The sequence below is a fragment of the Scyliorhinus canicula genome, chromosome 4 (genome assembly GCF_902713615.1).
Source record: "Scyliorhinus canicula chromosome 4, sScyCan1.1, whole genome shotgun sequence".
NCBI classification, from domain to species: Eukaryota; Metazoa; Chordata; class Chondrichthyes; order Carcharhiniformes; family Scyliorhinidae; genus Scyliorhinus; species Scyliorhinus canicula.
In genome coordinates this window covers 86,590,074-86,617,194 of record NC_052149.1, presented here as the reverse complement: position 1 = coordinate 86,617,194, position 27,121 = coordinate 86,590,074, and the positions used below count along the sequence as shown (strand labels likewise).

Below are 27,121 nucleotides of genomic sequence, written 5' to 3'. Positions count from 1 at the left end.
CAACACGGCCTCAGGACCAGTAATTCTGGTCCCTCCAGGGTGCCAGCATGGCACTGGAGCGGCCCACGTCGCTCCAGCTGCTGATCCTGGCGTCAACTGAGCACCGCGGTGTCTGCTCATGCACAGTGGCACCGGCGCCAACACGCGCATGTGCAGTGGCTCCCTTCTCCGTGCCGGCCCCAACGCGACATGGTGTAGGGAGGGCTAAAGGGATCGGCGTGGAAGAAAGGAGGCCCCCAGCCCGAGAGGCCGGTCCGCCGATCGGTGGGCCCCGATCGTGGGCCAGGCCCCCCCCCCCCCCCCCTCGGGGTCGATACCCCCCTCCGCCCCACAGGCCACCCCCGGACCCTTCCACGCTGAGGCCCCGCCGGCTGAGAGCAGATTAGAACAGCGCCGGCGGGACTCAGGTTTTCTGTTACGGCCGCTCGGCCCATCCCGGACCGAGAATCGCCCGGGCTGCCGCTCGACTGGCGCCGCATCGACCGCGGCGGTGCCAATGGCGCAGATTCGCCACTCTGCGGAGAATCATGTCCTTGCGTCGGGGCGGCATGGCGCGATTTGCGCTGGTTGCGCCGATTCTCCGGCCCGGCCCCCGGCTGAGAGAATCCCGCCCCCATGTGTTTGTAGGATTCAAAACATTTACCTGTTTGAACACTACCCTGTCTCGGTCCAAATAATCTGGAATCTTAATCTCAGAACCTTGGTGTCCTGAACACTTTAGCTGCTGTGCAGTCTCAATGAACCTTCCACTGTAGTCTATCCCAATCACCTAGTGAAAGAAAATGAAAAGCAATCTAGTTAATGCATGACATGGCTGGCTATCTGATACTCAGCTCTGAACAATGTCTCCTGTTGAGGAGGCTCTGAATTACTGTAGAGTCATGGTCAGTTATGTGGGTCTTCACTCATACTGGGGAGTGGGTGTGAAAGACTTTCTTTGTGTTCAATAAAATTGTAAGCATGTTATTTATAAGCACATTTTCAGTTCTACTAAAGAGAGGAAGCTTTTGCCGTTGCGATTTAATAATCACAGTAGTAAAGCTCACAAGAAGTCTCAAAGGGAATTGCCCACCTTCATGCAGTATTCAGCCTTACATACTGGGCGGGGAGTCCTTGTTTCAGTCCCTGGCCTGCGATAGTTAGCTGTTCCTAACATTGTTATATGTAGGGTCAGTATGATTGGCCTTGGCATCTTGAATTGACAACAACAACAACAATTTGTATTTACCTAGTATGTTTAATATAGTAAAATGCCCAAAGGTGCTTCACAGGACTGTCATAAAACAGATTGGCACAAGCCATATAAAGTGATGTTAGGCTAGATGGTCAAAAGCTTGGTCAAGGAGGTAGATTTTATGGGGCTTCCGAATGGAGGAAAGAGAGGTGAAGAGGTTTAGGGAGAGAATTCCAGAGTTAAGGGCCTAGGTGCCTGAAAACAGAGCCACCAATTGTGTCATGATTAAAATCTGTGATGCTGATGAAGCCAAAATTAGATGATTTCTGATACTTCAGAAAGCTGTGGTGAGAATGAGATTGGCAACATATGGAGAAGCAAGACCATGGAGGTGATTTGAAAACAAGCAGAAGAATTTTAAATGCGAGGCGTTGCTTGACCAGGAGTGAATGTATTCCAGGAAGATCCAGAATAGTCAGCAGTTTTAGCAGGTGCGAGCCAGGCCTGACAGTGCTTTCTGTGGTCCAATCAGATCTGGTGATGAATGGTTAAACTTGTCGGCTGTCATATACTTTCAAATCTGAGTCCCGTTGACTTAAGGGAGCAGAGACGAGGCCTGTACCAGTGGGCCAGGCCGGCTGAGAGATAGGAATAGGGTTTTCAGGACTAGGACTTCAAAACTAGAGACGAGGATGCAGTTGAGAAATCAGTATTGCACAAATTACAGAGCAAATTGAGGATCAAAGGTGTTACAGCCAGGAGTTTGAAAGTGCAGTTGAAAGTGAATTGGGGATAGTTTCTTCCAGGGAAAGGAAATTGAGATTGGAAAGGGATATAGATGGAGAGTGACACACGGAAGTGATTAGAGTTGGCCCTATCTGTGATTGACACAATGGGAGCAGTGAGGCCACGTCTGATGGCACGGTTAAGGGTTGCTCATGAATATAAATCGATTTAAGTAGCTCTTTGTGAAATAATGGGTTGTATGTATGGTTAAAGGTTGCTTTGTCTTGCAGGGACCTTGTTAGAGACAGGATGAACTTTGAATTTGGTTCTGCTTTTTGGTGACTATTTTTCTAAAGTGACTGTTTCCTCATTGTTTTTTCTGATGTTTGTTTACCAGGGAATGTGATGCTTTTAAAATGTTTATTCATGTGGGGGGGGGGGGGGGGGGGGGGGGGGGGGAGAAGAAGAGAACAATAGGGAGACAGGCTGCCTGGTGCCAGGAGCGGGGGCTACCAAGTCACCATGTGTACTCTCGGAAGCGCAGTGGGAGGTGAGCAGGTGTTAAGCTGGAGATTGACTTGGGGGATGGGGTTTCTAGTGTTGTTGCTGGGGGGGGGGATCTGCTTTGCCGACAGGGGAGGAACGGTTACTAGGGGAAAAATGGGAGGCCAGGAACGGCGACTGCCCCGAGTGGGGACTTGAAGAAGCGGAGGGCGCGAGCTCGAGGCTGGCCTAAAAAGGGTGATGGCTAGTCGGCAGATGGGGCAAGATGGTGTAAGCCCCCGACCAGGCTGATTACATGGAACGCTAGAGGGCTGAATGGGCCAGTCAAGAGGGCTCGCGTGTTCGCACATTTGAGGGAGCTGAAGGCAGACGTGGCAATGCTACAAGAGACACACCTAAAGGTTACAGACCAGACGAGATTGAGGAAGGGGTGGGTCAGCCAAGTGTTCCCCTCGGGACTGGACTCAAAGACCAGGGGGGTAGTGATCTTGATCAGCAAATGAGTGGCATTCGAGGCAGGGAGAATCGTGTCTGACAAGGGGGGTAGGTACATAATGGTGAGTGGGAAGATGGAGGGTCGCAAGTGGTACTCGTGAACATATATGCTCCAAATTGGGACGATGTGGAATTTATGAGGCGGGTGTTAGGTAAGATCCCAGACGAGTCACATAACCTGATCATGGGAGGAGACTTCAATACAGTCATTGATCCGGAATTGGACTGGTCAAAATCCAGGACAGGGAGGAGGCCGCCTGCGGCAAAGGAATTGAAGGGGTTTATGGAACAGATGGGGGGAGTAGACCCATGGAGGTTTGCATGGCCGAGGACGAAGGAGTTTTCCTTTTTTTCACATGTCCACAAGGTATACGCTCACATCGACATTTTTGTTCCGAGCAAGGCGCTAATACCGAAGGTGGTGGATACTGAATACTCAGCAATTGCAGTGTTAGATCCTGCCCCGCACTGGGTGCATCTACAGGTTAGTGTGGAGAGAGGGCAACGCCCGCTGTGGAGACTGGATGTGGGGTTGCTAGCGGACGAGGTGGTCTGTGGGCGGGTTAACAAGTCCATCCAGAACTACCTGGAAAACAAATGTTACGGGAGAGGTCTCTGCAGCGACGGTCTGGGAAGCTTTGAAGGCAGTAGTCAGAGGGGAATTAATCTCGATACGAGCCCACAGAGAAAAGGTGGAACAGGCTGAGAGAGACAGTTTAGTTGAGGAGATACTCCAGGTGGATAGGAGATACTCGGAGGCCCCGGACGGGGGGCTACTGAGGGAGCAGCGGAGGTTACAGGTGGAGTTTGGGCTGCTGACCACAGGGAAAGCAGTGGAACAGTTGAGGAAGGCAAGTTGGGGGGGGGGGGGGGGGGGGGGGGGGGGGGAGGGGATCTATGAGTACGGGGAAAAGGCAAGCAGAATGTTGGCGCACCAGCTCAGGAAAAGAGAGGCGGCCAGGGAGATAGGTACAGAGTAGAGACAGTAATACTGTCCTCGACCCAACGGGGGTGAACGAGGTGCTTAAGGAGTTTTATAGTAAATTATATATGAGTCGGAACCCCCGGCTGGTGTGGAGGGGATGAGGCAGTTTCTTGATCAGTTGAGGTTCCCGAGGGTGGAGGAGGACCTGGTGGAGGGGCGGGAGCCCCAATTGAGATGGGAGGAAATAACCAAGGGGTTGGAGGGCATGCAGTCGGGCAAGGCCCCGGGGCCTGACGACTACCCAGTGGAATTCTATAAGAAGTTTTCAGAGATATTGAGCCCACTGCTGGTGAGGACATTTAATGAAGCAAGAGAGAAGGGAGTCCTTCCCCCAACAATGTTGCACGCCGCGACTTCATTCCTGAAACGGGAAAAGGATCTAGAGCAATGCGGGTCATACAGGCCGATTTCTCTACTGAATGTGGATGCCAAACTGCTGGCTAAGATACTGGCCACAAGGATAGAGGATTGTGTCCCGGGGGTGATAGGGGAAGACCAGACGAGATTTGTTAAGGGCAGGCACCTCAAGACCAATGTTCTAAGGCTTCTAAATGTTATCTTTTGCCCTCAGAAGGAGAGGAGGCGGTGGTGGTGGTAGCAATGGATGCGGAGAGGGCATTTGATCGGGTGGAGTGGAATTACCTGTGGGAGGCACTGGGAAGGTTTGGGTCTGGTGAGGGCTTTATTGACTGGGTGCGGTTGCTCTATCAGGAACTAGTACCGAGTGTGCGTACGAACCGACTGAGGTCGGGGTACTTTAAACTGCACCGAGGGACGAGGCAAGGGTGCCCCCGCTACCTGTTACTGTTTGCTCTGACCATAGAGCCATTGGCCATGGCGTTAAGAGCCTCTAGGAACCGGAAAGGTCTGGTTCGGGGGGGGGGGGCACTGGGTCTCGCCCTACGCAGATGACCTGCTCTTGTACAGTTTGGACACACTGGAGGGGATGGGGGAATTTGGCAATTTTTTGGGTATAAATTGAACATGGGGAAAAGCGAGATGTTCGCGATCCAGGCAAGAGGACAGAAGAGACTGGGAGATCTGCCACTTAGAATGGTAGAGAATAGCTTTCCGTATCTGGGAATCCAGGTGGCCCGGGAATGGGAGGCACTGCACAAGTTAAACCTATCCCGGTTGGTAGAACAAATTTAAGGGGACTTTAAGAGATGGGACATGCTCCCAATATCACTGGCGGGGAGGGTACAGAACGTGAAAATGACGGTCCTCCCCAGATTTCTGTTTGCCTTTCAGTGCCTCCCCATCTTCATCCCCAAGGGCCTTTTTCAAGCAGGTGAACAAGGTTATTTTGGGCTTTGTGTGGGCGGGTAAAACCCCACGAGTGAAGAAAGTGTTGCTGGAGCGCAGTCGGGGATAGGGTGGGTTGGCGCTGCCGAACTTTTGCAATTACCACTGGGCGGCTAATATAGCCATGATTAGGAAGTGGGTAGTGGGGGAGGGGTTGGCATGAGAGCGGATGGAGGCGGTGTCATGTAAAGACACGGGGGCACTGGTAACGGCACCTCTGCCGTTCTCGCCGGCCCGATAGTCCACAAGTCCGGTGGTAGAGGCGACTCTGAGAATCTGGAGAAGATACAAGATAGTCGAGGGAGCATCGATTTGGACCCCAATTTATCATAACCACAGGTTTGTACCAGGTAAGCTAGATGGCGGGTTCCAGAGTTGTCAGAGGGCAGGAATTAGAAGGATGGGGGATCTATTTATAGACAGAATATTCCCCAGCTTGAAAGCTTTGGAGGATAAATTTAAATTGCCAGCAGGGAATGGTTTTAGGTATTTGCAGGTGCGAGACTTCCTGAGAAAACAGACCTTTCCGCTGCTGCCGCCACGGGGGATACAGGATAGAGTAGTTTCCAGTCCCTGGGTGGGAGAGGGGAAGGTTTCAGATATTTACCAGGAGCTTTCAGAGGCAGAGGAAACTCCGGTGGGGGAGCTTAAGGGCAAGTGGGAGGACGAGCTTGGAGGAGAGATAGAGGCGGGTCTATGGGCGGATGCCCTAAGCAGGGTTAATACCTCCTCATTGTGCGCCAGGCTTAGCCTGATACAATTTAAGGTAGTCAATCGGGCACACATGACTTGTGGCTAGGTTGAGCAGGTTCTTCTGGGTAGAGGATAAGTGTGCGAGGTGCGCGGGAGGCCCAGCAAATCATGTCCACATGTTTTTGGCATGCCCGAAGCTCAGAGGGTTTTGGCAGGGTTTTGCTAAGGCAATGTCCACGGTGCTAAAAACACGGGTGGTGCCGAGTCCGGAGGTAGCGATCTTTGGAGTGTCGGAAGATCCGGGAGTTCAGGGGGCAAAAAGATGCCGACATCTTGGCCTTTGCCTCCCTGGTAGCCCGGAGACAGATCTTGTTAATGTGGAGGGACTCGAAGCCCCCGAGTGTAGAGGCCTGGGTTAGTGGCATGGCTGGGTTTCTCAGTCTCGAGAAAATAAAGTTTGCCTTAAGAGGGTCAACGTTCGGGTTCTCCCGGAGGTGGCAGCCGTTCGTCGACTTTCTCGGGGAAAATTAAAATGTCAGCAGATGCAGTATTCCAAGGGGTGGGGGTGCAAATTGTTGTTGTATGGTTGAGGTGCGTGAAGATTGGGCAGGGGGGGGAATGTTTATTTTACCATGTCGATGTCATTGTTTATGTTACTGTTATAAAAATTTTCAAATACTTCAATAAAGTTTTATTTAAAAAAAGAATATAAATTGGGAGTTAACGCAGAAGGAGAGATAAGTGAGAAGAGGGCAGTGAACTCATAGGACAGAGAAGATGATGAGTGGAGAGGCAGGGAGAAATCACTAAGAAGTCACTTAGTGCTGAAGCTGACAGAGAAAATCAGTGAAGCTATCTGTGTGACTACAATTTTGTTGTGGACGGTAGAGAAAGAGGATTTTAAATGGGAGGTAAAAAGATGGTGCTCAAAGTAGGAGGAAGTGCCAGAGGAGTAGGGTGTCAGGCCAAGATGTGACCTCGTGACAAAGCCCTTCCAGCACTGCACAGGCCTGGCAGGGCAAGTGGTGGAAGGTAAAGGCAGCTGGGAAGGCTTCATTTAGGGGGAAGCTGCCATCACCCCTCAGCCAGGTTTCCATCATCGATGTGGACACAGTCAGCCTCAAAATGTTCATGGATAGCAAGAGCCTTGTTTGCAAGTGACCAGACACCACAGCAGGAGATGGAGAGAGGGAAAGTGAGAGCTGATCCACTGTCCGACACCACTGGGACAGGACTGGGAGATTTGGGTTGGAATCGAATCGAAGAAGCTGAGCAAGATTAGCTGCCAACATAGACAATGCGCCAGAATGTCAGCGGGAGAGTGGGATGGGACTAAAACAAATGATGCTGGTAAAGAGCCAATGCTGAGAAAGGATGAGCAAAGCCAGTAAAGGCTCCCACTCCTGCAGTAAACTGAATCAGGTGAGTTCAGGACCTGATTCAGCTGCGATGCTGCGGCTGTCTGGAGAACGGTCACAGCTTGCACCTCGGCAATATAACAGGAATAAAATAATTTGGAATGTTAATATACAAGATCATTTAAAATATCACCTTGTGAAACAATTGGGTTAACATGAAGGATGTGAGGCCAGTTCCACTGCCCAGAACAAGCCCTGTGCTCCCAGTGAGCTGCTCCTTCTCGATCGCCTGCTTGCACACTCCAAACAATTGGCTGCAGTAACCAGTTTTGCTCAGGTCCCTGTACTCCAACTCCAGCTGGTCCTGAGTAAATCATACAGTATAGCAAGAATGTTACCATGACACGCGAGAGAAAAAAAACACAAGGATTTTTGGAAACAGATGAAGACAGTAAACTCCAGTTACAACCTCCTTCCTATAACTGAAGTAGATCTAATGATCCCTGTCCACACGAATTTCACAACTAGGCGTTATACCTTTCTGCTTGATCGCAATTCTTAATTCTAATTTCTTAGGTGTCATGACTGAGACTGCAAAATTACTGTAATTTGCATCAAATTAGGCATGTGGGTTTTGTGTTATGAAATCCATTATTCAATAGAAAGAAAGAGTAGAATGTTGATAGTGGAGCCAGATACTGGTATTTGCTGTCATTTTGATGAACTATTACAGGATGTGTGGATTTGTTCTGCTTTTTTCCCCAATCGTTGAGGTACAGATTAGTTGACATGACAGAAATACATGTCATTCTCGGTTATCGTTGGGTGAGTCTTCATCAGATCAAGTTTTGACTGGATGATTCTGGTATGAGAAGCTGAAGTTATAAAAAAACAGGTTTAGAAAGTTAGGTTTGTTTATTTTTAAAACTAAGGAACTTTTAGGTGATCCAACCGGATTATATGATTTTGATGGGAATTGACAATATTGATCTGAGGAAAACATTTTCTTTGGGAAAGGGTTCAAATACTAGGGGCCAAAGTTAAAAATGAGCAAGTTGGGAGTCAGAAAAAAAAAGTGTCCAAAACATTTCTGCTTGTTCGTCAGAACAAGGTATGTTAATTGATTTGAGCCACATAAGGAAGCCCAAGCTTGTCCACCTCTGATGTTAATCCACCGATGGATCTGTTACCACAGAACCTTCATTCATGTAGCTTTGCCTTGGCATTGATTATGTAATGAGACTCTGAACCATAATCAAAAGCATTGAAAGTATTAATTACTTGATTGCCAGAGCTTGGAGCAACAAATAGTCAGCGGAATTCTCTGTTGGCGGGATCTTCCGCTCCACTGGCAGTGCGCCCATGCCCACGGGTTTCTCAACAACGTGGGGTGGCCACAATGGGATGGCTGCTGGACTGGAGGATCCCGCTGCCAACGAGGGCAGCCGCACAGGAAAACGCGGCTGGCGAACCGGAGAATCCGGGCCGCTGTCTTTCGCTTCCAGCCGTCTATTTAAAACGAAAACTCGAGCGGCTCAATGGGAAAATAAACAGTTCCTGAGCCACACTGGCCAGAAAGGTTGCACTTTGTTCTCTGCTATTCATTGATTAGCTGATCATGGCTGGATCAGTAATAGAGATACAGATTCCAGGCCCTTGGGCCACAGACACGAAAAGTCTGCAATGGTTCTGGACTCTACCCTGTTAAATCTGAAGTATATTTATTGAGTGAGGATCCAGCTTGTCTCTGGTATGATCCTCCTTATTCTTTCCCCCATGGTTCAATAGCCTATGAACAGTCACTGAACTCAGCTATGAAAAACAGTCACTAGAGTGGGGAGTGAAATATCAGAGAAAAATGCTGAAATAGGGAAACGTAGAATATTTGCGTGACATTATTTATGGTTCCATAACATGATTATTTTGAGTCTTGCCTGGAGTGCTCATTAAACGAAACAAAAGAAAGTAGCAATTCCAGGCATGCGGACCAAATATGAATATCCTCATGTTTTATACTTGGGATTTAATGTTACAATTATTCATACGGAGTACTGCAATTCTACACTCAGGCTTGATGTTTCTCCATTCAACCAATACTGTTCAGAATATATTTGAACCAAGGGACTTCATTCATCTCACAGAAAGCTCATGAAAAATGTATCTTTCAGAGAATCAAGCCCCGTCAATCTGTTAAGTGCCCTTTCTGACTGGTCTGAGAGGTATGTAGCACCTACCTGCACAGCAATATCTGTCTCATAGTACATCTGAGTGTTGGCACTGGGAACGGAGATCAGTTGCACAGAATCCTTGGGGACAGTGATTGGGTTATCTGGTGAAAACATATGTCTCTTTAGTGGAAATTTCTTTACTGCAGAAAATGCCAAAAGAATTGCAATGCAAAGCTTAAAAGTTGCCTTTGTTCTGTCCCCCTGCTTGTCGTTGAATGTCATCCAGTATTGAATGCTACTCAAACTGCCCAGTTCTGAAGCAATTAAAGGGACATTTCAGCGTACTAACAACACACTATTAGTTTCTACAGACAAGAGGGTGAAATGGATGATGCAACAACCTCCTTGTATTGCCTTAGGTGCTATGGGATCGCAGATGAAAGCGACCATTTTGCAATTGTGTGCGTACATTTCCAATTGTCAAATGCAACTTCTTAAACCTCCTGCAAAATACTTTAAGACAACAGTGATACTGCTTTAAATGCTCAAACCACGAAATGTCCTTCACCATTGCAGGCATGTTATGCTTATAGTGATGCACCAGATGATGATTTACTTGAGTGGCCTATCCATTGCAACAAAAACAAAGTTTGGGTTTGAATCAAAAATAATCAGAAACCTATGCCCTCTTCAAGGCTGTTGATAGTGTTAAAGAAGCATTCATTCATTTCCAGTAGCATATCACCAATTTCACAAGATGGAGGGGAATGTGATGGGATGCAATGGGTTTATAATGGTGATATTGAAACGTTACATCAGAGAGATTGTTGGCGGGATTCTCTGTTTCTGAGACTAATTATTGATGCCGGCGCAGATCTTCATAAAAGCAAAACTGGTCCCGAACCTGGATCGATTCAACTACTGTTAAGGGGCTAGCACCGGTGCCCCGTGGAGCACAATAGATTCCAATGAAAAATGATGCGGGATTCGCCGGGACATGATTGTCACTCGGGAGGCTGGCAAGCTGCAGCCGCATATACTTCACTTCACTTCCCACACACACACACCATCCCAGCCAACAAGTTGGCACCGGTTGTGCTGGAGCATACCCATACAGCTGATGGGTCGGCTGGGGCCAGAGGGCACCTGGGGGGGGGGGGGGGGGGGGGGGGGGGGACACACACCCATGTAAGTTCACAGTGGGCTGTCAATGGCGTGCGCAGCTGCATGACTGCCTTTCCGGCCACCCCGACCTCACAGCCCACCTCCTGGCCACCCCCGCTACACCCTGGCCCTGGCAGAAGCCCCCCAGCTAGTGGCACAACGGTCAGCAAACTATGGCGTTGTTGGACTCCCTCTCTCTGCCTCAGCAGCCGCTACGCTGGTTTCACGATTTTTAAAAGCTCAAGTGAACCGCGGCATCAGGAATTCGGCCCATCAGAGGCAGAGAATCGTGGAGGCCCCGGAGGTCAGACCCGCTAATGATATGCAAAGGGTGTTTACTGTACATGCGTTCTGGAACACATTGACGCCGAACGCCGCTGTCGAGGTGGTGAAGAATTGCAATTTAGCCTCCTGTGTCTTTTCAGAGACTGAAGAGGAAGGCGTGTCCTTTCGCTAGCAAATAACCAGGTGAGATCTTTCCCTTGCAACTAACCAGGTGAGATCAAAGAAATGCATGAGGTGAGATTGGACCCCTTGTAAAATATAGGAAATAATAGCTAGTGTTGAAGCTGACTGGAATATTTTCAAGTATTTATACTGATACCTAATTAATAGGCAAAAATTAATCTAAAGCATCAAGAATTGCTCGGAATATAAGAAACAAAGGGTTAGGACATATGGGTGTGGCGGTGTTGATCACTAACTGTAAGTGATGCATCCGAGGGGTTAATGCCAGAACCGGTTCTGTTCTCGAAATATAAAGATGACTCTATTTTGAACCGTAGGGAACAAAAAATCTAAAGCTGCTGATGACAGAAAATAACGAGGTGAACTTCAAAAGACTTCAGGAAAGACACGTGTTTCAGAGGGTGAACTACTGATCGGAGTATGCACACCATGAACAGACATTAAAAGTTGAGCAGACAGTGTCCTAGGGGTTCAAATACATTGGGCGGGATTCTCTGAAAATGGGGCTATGTCCCCATGCCGGCGAAAAAACTGGTGCCAACCAGTTTTCCAGCATCAACAGTCCTCGAAAGTGAGGAATTCTTCAATTTCTCTGGGGCTAGGTTGACACTGGAGTGGTTGGCGCTGCTCCAGCCGGCAGCGAAGCGCCGAGTTCACGCATGTGCGGAACGGCCAGCGTGATCTTGCGCATGCGCGGACCGGCCAGTGTATTTCCGCGCATGCGCAGACCGACGTGTTTCCGCGCATGCGCAGACCGGCGTGTTTCCGCGCATGCGCAGACCGGCCGGCGTGTTTCCGCGCATGTGCAGACCGGCCAACGTGTTTCCGCGCATGCGCAGGTTTCTCTTCTCCGCACCGGCCCCCGGGCAATGTGGCGGAGCCCTACAGGGGCCTGGCGGAGAGGAAAGAAAGCCCCCACGGAACCAGCCTGCCCGCAGGATTGATAGGCCCCGATCGCGGGCCTCGCCAGCGTGAGGGCCCCCAGGGGTAGGGTTCCCCCACGCCCCCCCAGGACCGCCTCCGCACACTTACCTGCCAGGTCCCGCTGTGCGCAAGGTGAGTAATTCAAGCCGGCGGGACAAGGCAAAACTGGACCGCTACTCGGCCCATTGGGGCCCGGGGAATCACTGAGGGGGGCCGCTGTGAAAGGCCCCCGACCGGCGTGGCGGGAGTCCCGCCGGCCCCCAAAAAACAGCGCCGGAGAAAAGGGCACCCAGCATCGGGGCGGGATTCGCGCCTCCCCCGTGGATTCTCCGACCCGGCGCAGGGTTGGAAAATCCCGGCTATTATCCCTGAACATGCAAGTGTAGACAGATAGTGTGGGAGAAAGGAAAACACCTTTTTGGGTTTACAAGCAGGACATATAATTTAATCCTCTCACAATAGGCTTTAGGAGATCAGGAAGCTATAGGTTTTGATGAGAGGCTTGAGAAATTGTAAATTATCACTTGAATAAATCCGAGAATCAGCATAGACTCTCCCCAATGCAGGAGGCCTTATGGCCCATCAGGTCTGCACTGACCCTCTGAAAGAGCACCCTACCTAGGCCCAATCCCTCACCCTATCCCCATAACCCCACCCACGGGCAATTTAGCATATCTAATCCACCTAATTTGCACATTTTGGGACTAGATGGAGATTAATATAGTCTTGTGAATTGATGATGGGTTTTGATCTGTGAATTGGGAGAGATTTCACCAATGGTGGAACCAGTGATGAGGGATTGCCATTAAGAATGAGGAGAGCAGTGGAAGCATGAATTGTATTAAAGGGGAATGATTATTGCAAAGATCAACACACCTTCTGAAAGAAGAATAAACCAGGCTGTGGGAAGTGAATGAGAATGAAGTTGCACCATGAAAGAGCTGATATTGATGTGATGGAACAAGCTGGCTTCTCCTGTGCTATGAACTTCTAATTTTAAAGGCTGCACCAATACTAAATCACTTGTTAAATCATACAAATAATATATCATTAATGTATACTTGTCACCCTCACCTCAGTTGCGCTGGGGAGTTTATGCCCAATCTGAAAAAGAGAGTTTATGCCTGAAACAAAACTCATTTGCTCACAGCACTGATTGACGTGGTGAGTATTTTGAACATTTTTTGCTTTTGTTTCAAATTAACAAATCATCTTCATAATCCTTAAAACTTCAATTAAACTTAATGGGCGGAATTCTCCGCAACGGCCAACGCCGTCGTGAAACCCGGAGTGTTTCACGTCGGCGTCGGAGGCCGCTCCTCGCCCCCTATTCCCCCCCCCCCCCCCGGGGGCAAGGAGCGGCGTTTCGTCAAACTCGGCCGCCGGGCCTTGACGCTGGCGTCAAGGCGACGCGCCGAGAATGACGCAGCCGGCGGCGCCTAATGACGCCAGCCGCGCATGCGCAGGTTGGCCGGCTCCAACCCACGCATGCGCGGTTGCCGGCTTCCCCTCCGCTGCCCCGCAAGACGTGGCGGCTTGATCTTGCGGGGCGGCGGAGGGAAAAGAGACGCAAGCCCGCGATCGGTGGGCACTGATCGCGGGCCAGTCCCCTCCCGAGCACGGCCATGGTGCTCAATCCCCTCTCCACCCCCCACAGGCTTCAAACTCACCGTTCGCGCACTGTTCACGCCGGCAGCGACCAGGTGTGGTTGCCGCCGGCGTGAACAGGTCGAGAACGGCAGGCCGCTCGGCCCATCCGGGCCGGAGAATCGCGGGTCGCCGTGAAAAACAGCGACCCGCGATTCTCCGTGCGGCGTGTCGCGTTTTGGGTGGGAGAATCGCGGGGGGTGCCAGAGCGGCCCTCCCGCGATTCTCCCACCCGGCCTGGGGAGCGGAGAATCGCGCCCAATGTTTCCTCTTTTCCAAAGAAAATCAAATCAGCTCCCATAATCTTTACTCTAAATATATATTTTTGGATTTCTGAATCCATTTTTATTGCTGCTCTTTGATCCCCAGTAGAAGACAATAATTGGATTTGGGATCTTTTCCAGTTTGGATGGCATTTTCATTCTAACTGTTCCAATTGTTCCAAGCTTGAACAGAGTGATGATACCACTTTCTCCCATACCTGGAACAAGTGTTTGAATATTCAGCACTCTGACTGGAGTTTTCCACAGGTTACACGTTCTGGCCAGGCGGAAGCCCAAGTGTTGGAAAAAATGCCTCCTGAAGGAAAACCTTGCAAACCTCGATGCTTCATCTCCCGTTGAGATCCAGGAACCACCCTGTACAGACAGAAATAAAATCAAAGTCAACAATCCCACCATGAATGCTGCTTTTCTTAAAGCTACCTCAATAGCCAATGAGTTACCACTATTGGAGTGTCACCAAATATGGCAACCAAATTGTGAACAGTGCGATCCCACAAACAGCAATGAGATATAAACCAGATAATCGATTTTAGAGATGTTGGTTGAGGGATAAATACTGGCCAGATCATCAGGGGAACCCTCTTGCTGTTGTTTGATTGATGTGCGGAATATTTTACATCCACATAAAGTCATCCAAAAGACAGCACATCAGCAGTGCAGCTCTCCCTCAGTACAGCACTGAAGTGTTAATTGGAATTATGTGCTCAAGTCTCTGAAGTGGGGCTTGAACATTCTGGCTAAGAAGCAAGAATTTCACATCTGAGCCAATGATAACACTATTGTTCTTTGCTCAATAGGTTTCCATATCAAGGTTAAAAGAGTCTTTACTTTCAAGTAGTAGTTGAATGTCACCAACACTTGCACTCTGCTGCAAATTATTATCACCTCAGGGAAAGCCTGTGTAAAACCTTTGCAGTCTTCCAAAATCATCAAGCAAAAGTATATTTATCCATCTTCACATTGCCACGATTATACCCTCTCACTTGTTGCACACCTTATTTAAAAAAATATTTCTATTGAAAATGTTTTATTATAAATAATGAGTTAATTCAAGTTACAATGAAAAAAGAACACAACAAACAATCAAGAACTCCAAATATCGTAACCCCCCTATTAAACTAAACACTAACATTAAACTAAACCCCTTAACAACTGATGGTGACTAATTATTTAAAAAAGGAAATTAATGGCTGCCATCTTAGGTAGACACCAATGCCGGATTCAAGGAAATTCTTGCCGGAGAGAACAACAACGATGCCATTACTAAATGCCCCAAGGCTGGAACATTTACAAGAATTCACCTCCATTTGCCCCAGAGGAAATCCAGATCATTAAACCACTCCAGTACTTTCTCAATAATGGCTGCCCAGTAAAGCCAAACCTCCTGACTATCTATCTCTCTGGAGGAACGCTCTACGGATCTGAGGGGCCTTAGCCGCCAAAATGAAAGAGGACACTAATTTGTTAATTCCGACAAAGAAGGACTTGGGAAGACTCTCACAAAGAAATAGACATCTCAAGAACACATTCATCTTAGTCATCTGAACCCTGCCTGCCAAGGTCAGGGGGAGGTTATCCCACTTCTGTAAATCAGATTTGACCCCATTGACCAGTCTAATATAATTTAATTTATGAAGTGAGGCCCAATCCTGGGCCACCTGGATTCCCAGATAACGAAAGCAGGATCTGACAAGGCAAATAGATAACATCTATTCCCCTCCCCATGGGATTGACCGGGAAGTATTCACTCTTATCTAAATTCAACTTATACCCAGAGAAGTAACCGAAACTCCCAGGCAACTTCATTATCTCATCCATAGTGGATATTGGGTCTGTAATATAAAGAAGCAGGTCATCCGTGTACAAGGATACCCTATGCTCCACCCATCCCCGATTTATCCCCTTTCACTAGCTGGCAGATCTCAGCGTTATGGCAAGCAGTTCTATTACCAGAGCAAACAGGAGCGGAGACAAAGGACATCCCTGCCTCATGCCCCTATTTAGCGGAAAGTAGCCCAAGTTCAGAGCCATTTGTGCGATTACTAGCAGTGTGGGCCCGATATAATCAATGAATACAGAATACAAACTTTTTCCCAATCCAAACCTCCCAAGAATCTCAAAGAGATATCTCTACTCCACCCGATCAAATGGCTTTTCCACCTCCAGGAAAACAATCACCTCAGGTTTGGATACTGAAGAGGGGAAGAGGACAACATTGGAGCGGGTCCAGCGGAGATTCACACGGATGGTCCCAGGAATGGTAGGCCTAACATACGATGAACGTCTGAGGATCGTGGGATTATATTCATTGGAGTTTAGGAGGTTGAGGGGAGATCTAATAGAAACGTACAAGATAATGAATGGCTTGGATAGGATGGACGTAGGGAAGTTGTTTCCATTAGCAGGGGAGACTAGGATGCGGGGGCACAGCCTTAGAATAAAAGGGAGTCACTTTAGAACAGAGATGAGGAGAAATTTCTTCAGCCAGAGAGTGGTAGGTCTGTGGAATTCATTGCCACAGAGGGCGGTGGAGGCCGGGACATTGAGTGTCTTTAAGACAGAAATTGATAAATTCTTGATTTCTCGAGGAATTAAGGGCTATGGGGAGAGAGCGGGTAAATGGAGTTGAAATCAACCATGATTGAATGGTGGAGTGGACTCGATGGGCCGAATGGCCTTACTTCCACTCCTATATCTTATGGTCTTAACATTTAACAACCAACGTATATTGGCCGATAATTGCTGACCATTGACAAATGGCCTGCCTGGTCTTAGGACTCCAACCGCAGTGCCGGCACTTTTACGAGGAACTTAGCATCCGCGTTCAAAACCGAAATAGGTCGATACAACCCACATTCCGTAGGATCCTTGTCCTTCATAAAGATCAGGGAAATAGAGGCCTGGGCAAGTGTAACAGGCACCGAACCCCGGGACAAGGTGTCGTTAAACATATATAAAATTAAAGGAATCAATTGTTCCGCAAGCCTAAATAAAACTCAATGAGGAAACTGAGAGGGCCAGGAGTTTTACCCGTCGGGCAGCACGGTGGTGCAGTGATTAGCACTGGGGCTGTGGCGCTGAGGCCCCGGGTTCGAATCCCAGCCCTGGGTCACTGTCCGTGTGGAATTTGCACATTCTCCCTGTGTCTGCGTGGGTTTCACCCCCACAACCCAAAGATGTGCAGGGTAGGTGGATTGGACTTGCTAAATAGCCCCTTAATTGGAAAAATAATAATTGGGTATTCCAAATTTTTTTTTAAAAGGAGTTTTACCCGTCTGCATCAACCCAATACATTTCCAAATTTCCTCTGGGTCCAACGGGGATTCCAACTCTTCCCACCTCTCCCCGTCCACCACTGGGATGGGTAACCCATCCAAAAAATCCATCATGGCTGAACTCCCGAACTATAGAGATCCCGATAAAATGTTTCAAAAGCCGCATTGACCTTAGCGGGGCGGAAACCAGACTGCCACTCGAGACCCTTAAGTGGACATCTCCCAGGAAGCTGCTTGCTGGCACAGCTGATTAGTTGAAAGGCGACTAGCTTTCTCCCCGTTCTCATAAAATACACCCCTTGAACATCGCAGCTGGCTCACTGCCTTACCCGTTGACAGTAATTCAAATTGGCGTGGCAAAGGCGTTGGGCTGGATTCTCGACCCTGCCGTGCCACATTTCCGTTTCACCATGCCGCCGGGGTGCTCGTTATGCCGGCCAGTCAATGGAGTTTCCCATTGTGGGGCAGGCCCACACCATCGGGAATCTCCCGGGCTGCCGGCAAAACGGAGCATCCCGACGGCAGAGAATCCAGCCCATTGTGTCTGCCGCTTTTTTTCCTGCTTACCAACAACTCCGAGATTGGGGTAAGTGAGTATCTATAGTCCACCTCAAGGATGGAGTCTACCAGCCTTTGCCGCAACACCCTCACAGTCCTTTCCATTTGCGCTTTGTAGGAAATTATCTCCCCCTGATAACCACCAATGGCTTCCCACAATGTAGAAGGCAAGATAAACTCACTTCGATGAAATTTTATATAGTCTCAATGGTGGTGGACATACGTTCGCAAAATCTCTTGTCCGCTAATTATGCCAAATCCAATCTCCATGGCGGATGTTGGGAGGGGCCAGACTCCCTACCAAATCCACAAATATGGGGCATGGTCAGAAATCACAATATCCACCCTTTCCACAGAAGGGAGGAGAGATCTACCTACCACAAAAAAAAGTCAATACATGAGTACACCTGGTGGACATGGGAGAAAAAATAAAAATCTTTATCACCTGGGCACAAAACATAACCGATCTGTCGATCTGTCCCTCCGCACCCCCCCCCCCCCCCCCCCCCCCCCCAATGAAACCCACCCCTGATATACTCAAGAGATTTGGGCATGGATCGATCCATCCAGGGATCCAGAACACAGTTTAAGTCACCCCTCCAAAATTAGCTCATGTGAATTCAAATCAGGGATGGAGGCCAACAGCTTGTTAATAAAACCCATATTGTCACAGCAGACATTGTCACAGCAGACATTGTCACAGCAGACATTAACTAGAACCACCGGCGTCCCCGCCAGAGACCCACAAACAACAACTTTCTACTATTGGGGTCCCCCAATTAATATATTTTTTTTAATAATAAGATCTTGGTGGCAGAAAACTGAACCCTTTTATTGATTCAAATTGCTGCAACCTGGGCCCTACCCTCAAAGCCCCAATAAAAAACCTGTCCCACCCACCCCTTCCGCAACCTTCTTTGATCTCTGACCGTAAATGAGTCTCCTGCAGAAATATCACATCAGCATTCAAACTTCTGCGGTGAGCAAATACCCTCGACCTTTTCACTTGGGCCATTCAACCCCAACATTCCAGGTGACCAAATGGCCTCCCACTTCCCCTCAATCTGGAGTCAGCCATTTCCACCAAGAGGGATTATCCAACAGTTATAAACCCACCCAAGATGGCCTCCAAACCCATTAGCAAGAATAAACAAAGAAAAATCTGCAGTCACTGTCAGCAAACTACCCTGACCCCAGCTACTCCCTCAAACAATACAACATCCCAATTTACATACAAAAACCTGTACGGTGAACAAAAACCACTAAAACCTGCTTCTAATAATAACCCCAAACAGAACAAAAACACTAAGCTTATTACCTAAAACAAAACTAATGTAATGATCTGCAGTCACCCCCACTGTGCCACTCCTGTTAAATGACTCTTCAGCTAGCTCCCGCTATGAGTTAAAAAAATGCTGACAGAAAAAGGACAGAAAGTAAAAAAAACTGCTGAAAACATAGTACTCCAACAGGGATCTATATATTTTCACAACAATTACAACAAATAGATCAAAATCCCCCCATAGAATTAAAAAACCCTCATCCAAGTCAACTTGTGAAACATTCAACCCACACAGGAACAAAGAATTATAAACATGAAGAAGGAACTCCAACAACACCCCATATCCACTTGCCCACCCCCAACATTCAAAAAAGTCTCAAAAACCTCAATCAACCCCTGACCAGTCTATGCTTTTTTACAAAAGAATCTGCTTCCTCTGGCGTTAAAAAAATATTCTTTCCTCTCAAAAGTCACTCTTAGCTGCGTCAGGTACACCACCCCAAATCGGACTCCATGTATATGGCAGCTTTGGCCTTGTTGAAAACTAACATCTACTACTCCCCAGACCATGTTGCAATACTGTCCTTTCTTTATATTGATGACAAAAAAAAAGCAGTCTTTGGCTGGCTCTTTAACACAACTGTTATGCTTTTGCAGAGACTCTGTCCAATGCCACATGTCTGTCACAGAACACTGTATTTCTCAGGATCAGTACTATGTGGTATGATGAGTATTACTGTGCTGTGAACTTGGCTCATGGAACTTCTTTGTCAGCTCCAGACAAACGTCTTGATAACGTCTGATGGCCTGGCCTTCCTATAGACAGTCGCGATGCATCTTTGACCATCTCAGGACCCACTATTTTTCTTGGAAGCTGTGGAACTTCACAATTGCAGCTCATTGGGACAGGGCTTCTGTCGGAGTGTCCGGTGGGCTTGGCCCAACTCGAGAGGGGACGCGAGTCCACCCTCCACCACCCATCTTCCGAAACATCTTTGCCAAATATACTGCGGGAGTTGGGTCTTCCATCACCTCTGGAAACCCCTCAACATGGCTATTTTGCCTCCTTGAACGATTCTCCAAATAATTAATTTTGGCCTTCAGCACTCCTGAGCCATCAGAGACATCTCCACATCCAGGGAGGCAATCTGGGGCGGTGTTCTCCCCTACCCGGCGGGGCGGGGCGGTCCTGGCGTGGCGGAGTGGTACCAACCACTCCGGCGTCGGGCCTCCCCAAAGGTGCGGAATTCTCCGCACTTTTACGGGCTAAGACCGCGCCGGAGTGGCTCCCGCTCCGCCGACTGGCACCAAAGTCAGCCGGCGTCGGGGCTGGCAGAAAGGCCTTTGCCGGTCGGCGTGAGTCCGCACATGCGCCGGAGCGTCAGTGGCCACTGACGTCACCACCGGCGCATGCGCGGTGGAGGGGGTCTCTTCCGCCTCCGCCATGGTGGAAGCCGTGGCGGAAGAAAAAGAGTGCCCCCACGGTACAGGCCCACCCGCCGATCGATGGGCCCCGATCGCGGGCCAAGCCACCGTGTGGGCACCCCCCCGGGGTCAGATCGCCCCGCGCCCCCCGCAGGACCCCGGGGCCCGCTCACGCCGCCTGCTCACGCCGGCACAGAGGTGGTTTTAAACCACGTCGGCAGGAGAGGCCTGACAGCGGTGGGACTTCGGCCCATCGCGGGCCGGAGAATCGCCGCAGGGGGGCCGCCGACCGGCGGGGCACGATTCCCGCCCCCGCCGATTCCCGGGTGGTGGAGAATTCCGGCCATGGCAGGGGCGGGATTTACGCCAGACCCGGGCGATTCCCCGACCCTGCGGGGGGTCGGAGAATTCCGTCCCTGGTCGCTATGCTTTGAAAGGACCACCTCCATGCCTTGTATCACAGCGCCATGCACTTTTACCGTCTCGATGGTCTTCTCCAATGCCAACCGAATGGGAGCCAGGGCCTGTTCCATTGACTTGGAGGTTTCCCAACATTACCACCCCCCCCCCCCCCCCCCCCCCCCCCGTTTCTTCTCAAATTCCGCCGCGAAGATGCTGGGAAGCATCTCGGCCGTTAGTGGAGTGGTCGGAGTCACAGAGGCTGCCTCCACCATTTACTCCATCAACGATCCTCGAGCAGCTTATGATCCATCCGCCGAACCTCTGTTTTCAGGTTTCTTCCCCCTGGTCTTCCTGGGCATTTCCCTTATGTAGGCACTTGATTCCATTACACAGGTGGATTTCTAAATAAAATACCCCGAGAAACTGGGCGCAAAGGGCTAAAAGAATAGTACCCTAGTGGGAGCCATGTTGTGCATGTCTCCCCCCTACATAATGCCACTGGAAGTCCCTTGCTGAGCACCTTTTGTTGTAGGACCAGTGAAGAGGGATTGCCATTAAAAGAGTGAAGAGAGAGAGAGATTCTTTAAGGAGAGAAATCCTTCCTCCCATACATATGATCATCATAACTTGAAAAGTATTTAATTACTTCAGTCCATACCTCTCCCTAAAATCTCCAGATTTGATGAAGGAGTTGGATTAACTCAGCCTCAGATGCTTTCTCACAAAGAAGGCACTGACCATCTTCAAGGTGCCCTCTTGGGAGGAACTTTCCACATTTCTTAAACTGAGATTATGTTTGAAATCAGTTGCCACTCAGGAAATGCTCATTCAACAAGTGAGAGGATCAGTACAAAGGCAAGAGGCAGGTTAACTGGGCTATTCAAATAAATGGTTAATTTCCACAGATGAGGGTGACATGGTGGTACAGTGGTTGGCACTGCTGCCTCACAGTGCCAAGGACCCGGGTTTGCTTCTGACCGTCTGTGTGGAGTGTGCACGTTCTCCCCGTGTTTGCATGGGTTTTCTTAGCGTCCAAAGGTTAGGTGGGGTTATGGGGATAGGGTGGGAAGCGTGGGCCTGGGTAGGATGCTCTTTCAGATGGTTGATGTACTCGATGGGCTGAATGTCCTCCTTCTGCACTGAAGTGAATCTGTGCCTTTGTGCATTGATTTGCCATATCTTTAATGGAAAAGCCAAAGAAATGCAGGGGAAAATGGTACTTACTTGTCTTCCAGAGTTTCCACAGGTCTTCAATTGGAATTATGGCAGATGAACCTGAAACTCCCTTGAAGTTCATCCCTTTAAATATTTGCTTTGGTAACAGCACTGACAGAGGCTTCAAGAAGAGGATGGGTTTTCAAGATAATCTTGGGGGAAAGAAGGAAGGAAGAATGGGGTGGGGATTGTTGGGGAAGAATCTGGGGTGAGGTGGCTAAGTTTTCCCATGTGGAGTCTCGACCCTCACCACACACAGTTTTCACATTTACGAAAAAGCCTCTATCTGCAAACCAGGTGCAAATTTAACTTTGCAGTTAAGCAACCTGACTGCTTTTCACTGCTCACTTGCACAGTTTCTGCAGAACGAGTTGAATTAAAATAAACCCCACGGTTACAGGAAAAGTACTGCATAAAACGTACCAGAATTGTTGTATGCCTGCCATCAAAACAGGGGCTGGAGAAGTCATCGTACAGGTATGTGGTATCAAACCCTGGAAGCCCATTAAAATGATCTTCTGTCCATACCCAGACATTGCCGGACACATCATGAAAACCTGCTTCAGTGGGTGGATACATAGTCACAGGCTGCAGAGGGTAGAAACAAGGAGAATAATGTACATGAAAGCTGAACAAGGTAAAGTCACCACAGTCCCAGATTACCATAGGAGAGCTGGCTGGTGGTGGTTTAACATGAGAATCACCACACCTTACACCTTCATGAATAGCCTTAGCTGGTGTGGCAATTGAACCTGCACTGCTGCCTTGCATCACATACCAGCTGACTAGCCAAGTGAGCTAAACCGGCCCCAACCTGATCACTACTACAGAAAGGCCATCATGGCTTTGGAAGTGGTATAGAAAAATACAACCGCACTGCTGAGGATTGTTTACTCTGGACAAGAGATGGTTGAGTGAGCAAGGTGGTGCAGTGGTTAGCACTGCTGCCTCATAGCACCGAGGACCCAGGTTCAATTCCGGCTCTGGGTCACTGTCTGTGTGGAGTTTGCACATTCACCCCGTGCCTGCGTGGGTTTCACCCCCACATCCCAAAGATGTGTAGGGTAGGTGGATTGACCACGCTAAATTGCCCCTTAATTGGAAAAAAAGAATTGGGCACTCTTTTAAAAAAAAAGAGAAGTTTCAGTGGAAATATTATTCAAATAGCCAAGCTTGTAAAAGGATTAGATAACGTGCTCCTAATTTCCACAAACGGGGCTCATGGCTTTGGCTCAAGAGGGAAGGTGCACTGAGAGATTAAATTTTACTACTTTGCATGGAGGGTATTGAACATGAGCTACATGCCCGCCCAAGGAGACATATGGGCCGAGATTCTCCAATCGCGCGGCCAAGTTCTGACGCCGGCATGAAAAGCGTCGCCAACCACTCCTGCATCAACGGTCCCCGACAATGAAGAATGCTCCCCTTCCTAGGTGACTAGGCCGGTGCTGGAGTGGTCCCCGCAGCTCCAGCCAACAGCTGGTGCGAGATTGCGCATGCGCAGAATCCCCCCGCCCCTCCTCCAGGACAGCCCCCGCAGACCACACTTTCCAGGTCCCGCCGTGTGGGACCCGAGTAACCCATGCCGGCGGGACTCAGCTGAACACGGCATCCATTCGGCCCGTCGGGGCCCGGAGAATCGCCGGGGTGGCCACTTTCAACGGCCCCCGACCAGAGCGGCGGCGATCCCGCGGACGCCATAGAATTGGCGCCGGTGAATCGGTAAACCAGCGTTGCGGTGCGATTCTCGCGTCCCCTCGGGGATTGTCTTACCCGCCGCGAGATCGGAGAATCCCGGCCACAGTATTGGACAATTTCAGGGAGATTTGGCCAGATATTTGAGGCAGTGACCTTATTAAGGGCCAGCGGGATTTGCAAGTTTTTTCCAGTTCTGTACTTTCTATGATTATATGCTCCAAATATAACATTTGAATAAGCTTGCTATAATTTTGCCGTTTATGGGCATCAGAGTGCTTTTCATAATTTATCCTCAGGATATGGCAATGTCAGGTCCCGCCAGCTGGTCGCGGCAGTAATGTGGCACGGCAGGGCGCAGAATCCAGCCCCAAGTACTTTGATACAATTGGATGGCTTATTACACCACTTCAGAGGGAAGTTAGACATCAACCGTAAGTAACGTGCGCTTAATAACTTAATTCCAGCGATATTGTTTTGTTACTTCTTTATGAAAGAAAAAACAAAATAAAAATGGAACCAGGAAAGGTCACTTGATCCAACAAACTCTTCCCTTTTTGATAATCTTAATTCCATCTATCATAGAGTCACCTAGTAATAAAAATAATATTATTATTCTCAAGAAAGTACAGGGCAGCCAATGTGCTAACAGGAATATAAATTATGTGCAAAACATCAAGAAATAAGGGGGCAGGATTCTCTCAGCCCTGGGCCGGAGGATCCCTGCGCGATCGGTGCCCACTGATCGGCGGGCCGGCCTGTCTGGCTGGGGGACTCATTTACTACGCGCCGGCCCCTGTAGTCCTGCGCCATGTTGCGTCGGTTCTGGCGCATTGAAGGAAGTTACTGCGAATGCGCATGTTGGTGCCAGTGCCACTGCACATGTGTGCGTTGGCACCGGCGCCACTGCGCGGACCCCGCGGCGCCGAGTTCACGCCAGGGTCGGCAGCTGGAGCAGCGTGAACCACTCCAGCACCGTGCTGGCCCCCTATCGGGGCCAGAATTAGTCCTGGGAGCGGCCTGTTCACGCCATCGTAAAACGCGATGGCGTTTACTACGGCGTGGACACTCTGCCGCGGGATGAGAGAGTCCCACCCAAGGTTTATAAAAGCAAAATACTGCGGATGCTCGAAATCGGAAATAAAAACAGAAAATGCTGGATAAACTGAGCAGGTGTGGCAATATCCCGCCCCGCCACCCCAACACCGGCTGCCGAATTCTCCGGCGCATGTTTTTTAGCGGGGGCGGGAATCGCGTCGGTCGGGGGCCGTTGGCAGCCCCCCCCCGGTGATTCTCCGCTCCGCGATGGGCCTAACGGCCGCCCGTTTTCGGTCTGTCCCGCCAGTGTAAATTACACAAGGTCTGTACCGGTGGGACCTGGCTCCACTGGCAGCCTGCGGAGTCCTTGGGGGGGGGGGGGGGATCAGACCCCGGGGTGGGGCCCCACGGTGGCCTGGCCCGCGATCGGGGCCCACCGATTTGTGGACGGGCCTGTGCCGTGGGGCCACTCTTCCCCTCCGCGCTGGCCGCTGTAAATCCCTCACCGGCAACATCGTGGGATTCATGTCCAGAAAAGATGTGACGATCATTTAAATAAATTTGAATTAATTTCAATGCTATTAGCGACCCCTGCCAATTTGCAGGAAAACCAAATGTCTCATGAACTCAAACATTTACCAGCATGGCAGTGAGCTCCATTTTACCTTGGCAGAGAGTGAAGCACGTCCAACAGTTTAACTTAGAGCCTCCAGCATCGGTCCATCTTGGACAAGTCTCAAATGTGTCTTAAACCTTATCCTGTGGCCAGTTAGTATTTAGTTGGAAAAATATGAACAGAAATAACCGACAACCCAACGTTCCTAAGGGCGGAATTGTGTGGCTCCTCAATCAGCGGGATCTTCTGTTCCCACCAAAGTCAATGGAGTTCTGATTGGCTCGCTGCAGCTCTGCCCGCAGTACGACAGGGCGGTAAAACTCCACCCATAGAAATATAGCACAAGTGTGGATGGAAAAAAATGTCACTTACCGTTGGTGATCCGAAAGCCAGGTTGGTATTACTTTTCTTTTTCAAATTGTCACAAAATATTGGGTCAGAAGTAATGTTATCTCCCAAAGGCTGCAATGAAGAATATATTGGAATGAGGTCAGGATGGCGACTATCTTTATTGAATCACTATTCAGACTATGGCACAAATACAATGCACAGAAGGATCACTGGAATGATTTTGACTTCTGGGTGACAGCCTCCTGCTATGGATTACTTTCCACCATCATGCAAAATCATGATCACCCTGTGAGCCCAATTCAATGCAATTCAGACAATCAAGGGCATTGCCCAAAAAGTGATGCTAGTTAATATGTAAAGACAAGGCCTGATATTCACGGACATATATAGACTATGATGAACTATAAAGATTTAGGCTGGGATTTTCTGCCCCCCCCCCCCCCTCCCCCCCGACGTCGCCATTGGCCGCCGGTAGGATCTTTTGGTCCTGCCGAAGTCCTCGCCATTTTGCATGACTTGCCCGTCCCGCAGCTGGGGAACCCGCCACTGGAGTCACCTTCAACAGGACCGGAAGATCCTGCCCACGGGAAGAGCTGGAAAATATCGCTCTTAATTACTAAGACACTGTCCAACATGACAATGAGCTTATTCACTGGGAAAGCTCAATCCCTGGATTGGTAGCTGATCTTAACCAGGTCACAAATAGGGTCGCAAGTGGCCTCAAGTGCCCTTGGCAAAGAGAGGTGGGGATTATTTTCCACTCCTGAAGAATCGAGTTACTGTTGTAAAAATATTTATTTTAAATAACAGTATTTTAAGTGACAGTATGGTTGGGTTTGACCACGAGGCCTTTCTATGATTACTGTTCATGACTGCAGCCATGAATAAAGTCATAGATGAAATTTAAATGTTATCCTTGCTGGGTTGAAGCAGGGAGAGGAGAGAGTGTGAGATCCCTGCTGTTCTAGTTGTTTGGGAGATATTTTGGAAAACAAGTCAACATCTAAAGATATTTAAATCAACGATTAGGGTTGGGTTAGACATCAGCTCCACATATTTTTACTAGGTTTTCTTTACACCTCCCAATAGAAACAAACTGTTCAGCCACATTTAACCTAAAGTTTGCTACAAACAATTGGATGAGATTTTCTAGTTCCAGGCTACCATACATTCATCAATAATGGCTAGATACAGTGGAAGATTCTCATTCTGGCTGACTGATCCATATCCCCACCAGTCACAATGTTGGGGGTTAACTACAGGCCTCCCAACAGCCAGCAGGAGATAGAGGAGCAGATAGGTAGACAGATTTTGGAAACGAGTAAAAACAACAGGGTTGTTGTGATGGGAGACTTCAACTTCCCCAATA

The 27,121-nt window shown here is 49.1% G+C and overlaps 1 protein-coding gene across 9 annotated transcripts in view; it reads right to left on the bottom strand.

Annotated features, from left to right (window-relative positions):
• LOC119964750 (ergothioneine biosynthesis protein 1-like) overlaps window positions 1-27,121 on the bottom strand; it is a 76,239-nt gene that overhangs the window by 13,550 nt on the left and 35,568 nt on the right. For all 9 annotated transcript variants that reach the window (XR_005460353.1, XR_005460354.1, XR_005460355.1 and 6 more), the window contains 6 exons: window positions 25,774-25,863; window positions 22,476-22,640; window positions 14,093-14,249; window positions 9,475-9,569; window positions 7,434-7,604; window positions 644-769 (listed from right to left, as the gene is read on the bottom strand). Coding sequence is in view for 6 of the 9 variants with exons in the window: in XM_038794686.1 (XP_038650614.1) it covers window positions 644-769; window positions 7,434-7,604; window positions 9,475-9,569; window positions 14,093-14,249; window positions 22,476-22,640; window positions 25,774-25,863 (804 nt within the window). In the remaining 3 variants the exon portion in view is untranslated. The remainder of the gene's footprint in view (window positions 1-643; window positions 770-7,433; window positions 7,605-9,474; window positions 9,570-14,092; window positions 14,250-22,475; window positions 22,641-25,773; window positions 25,864-27,121) is intronic.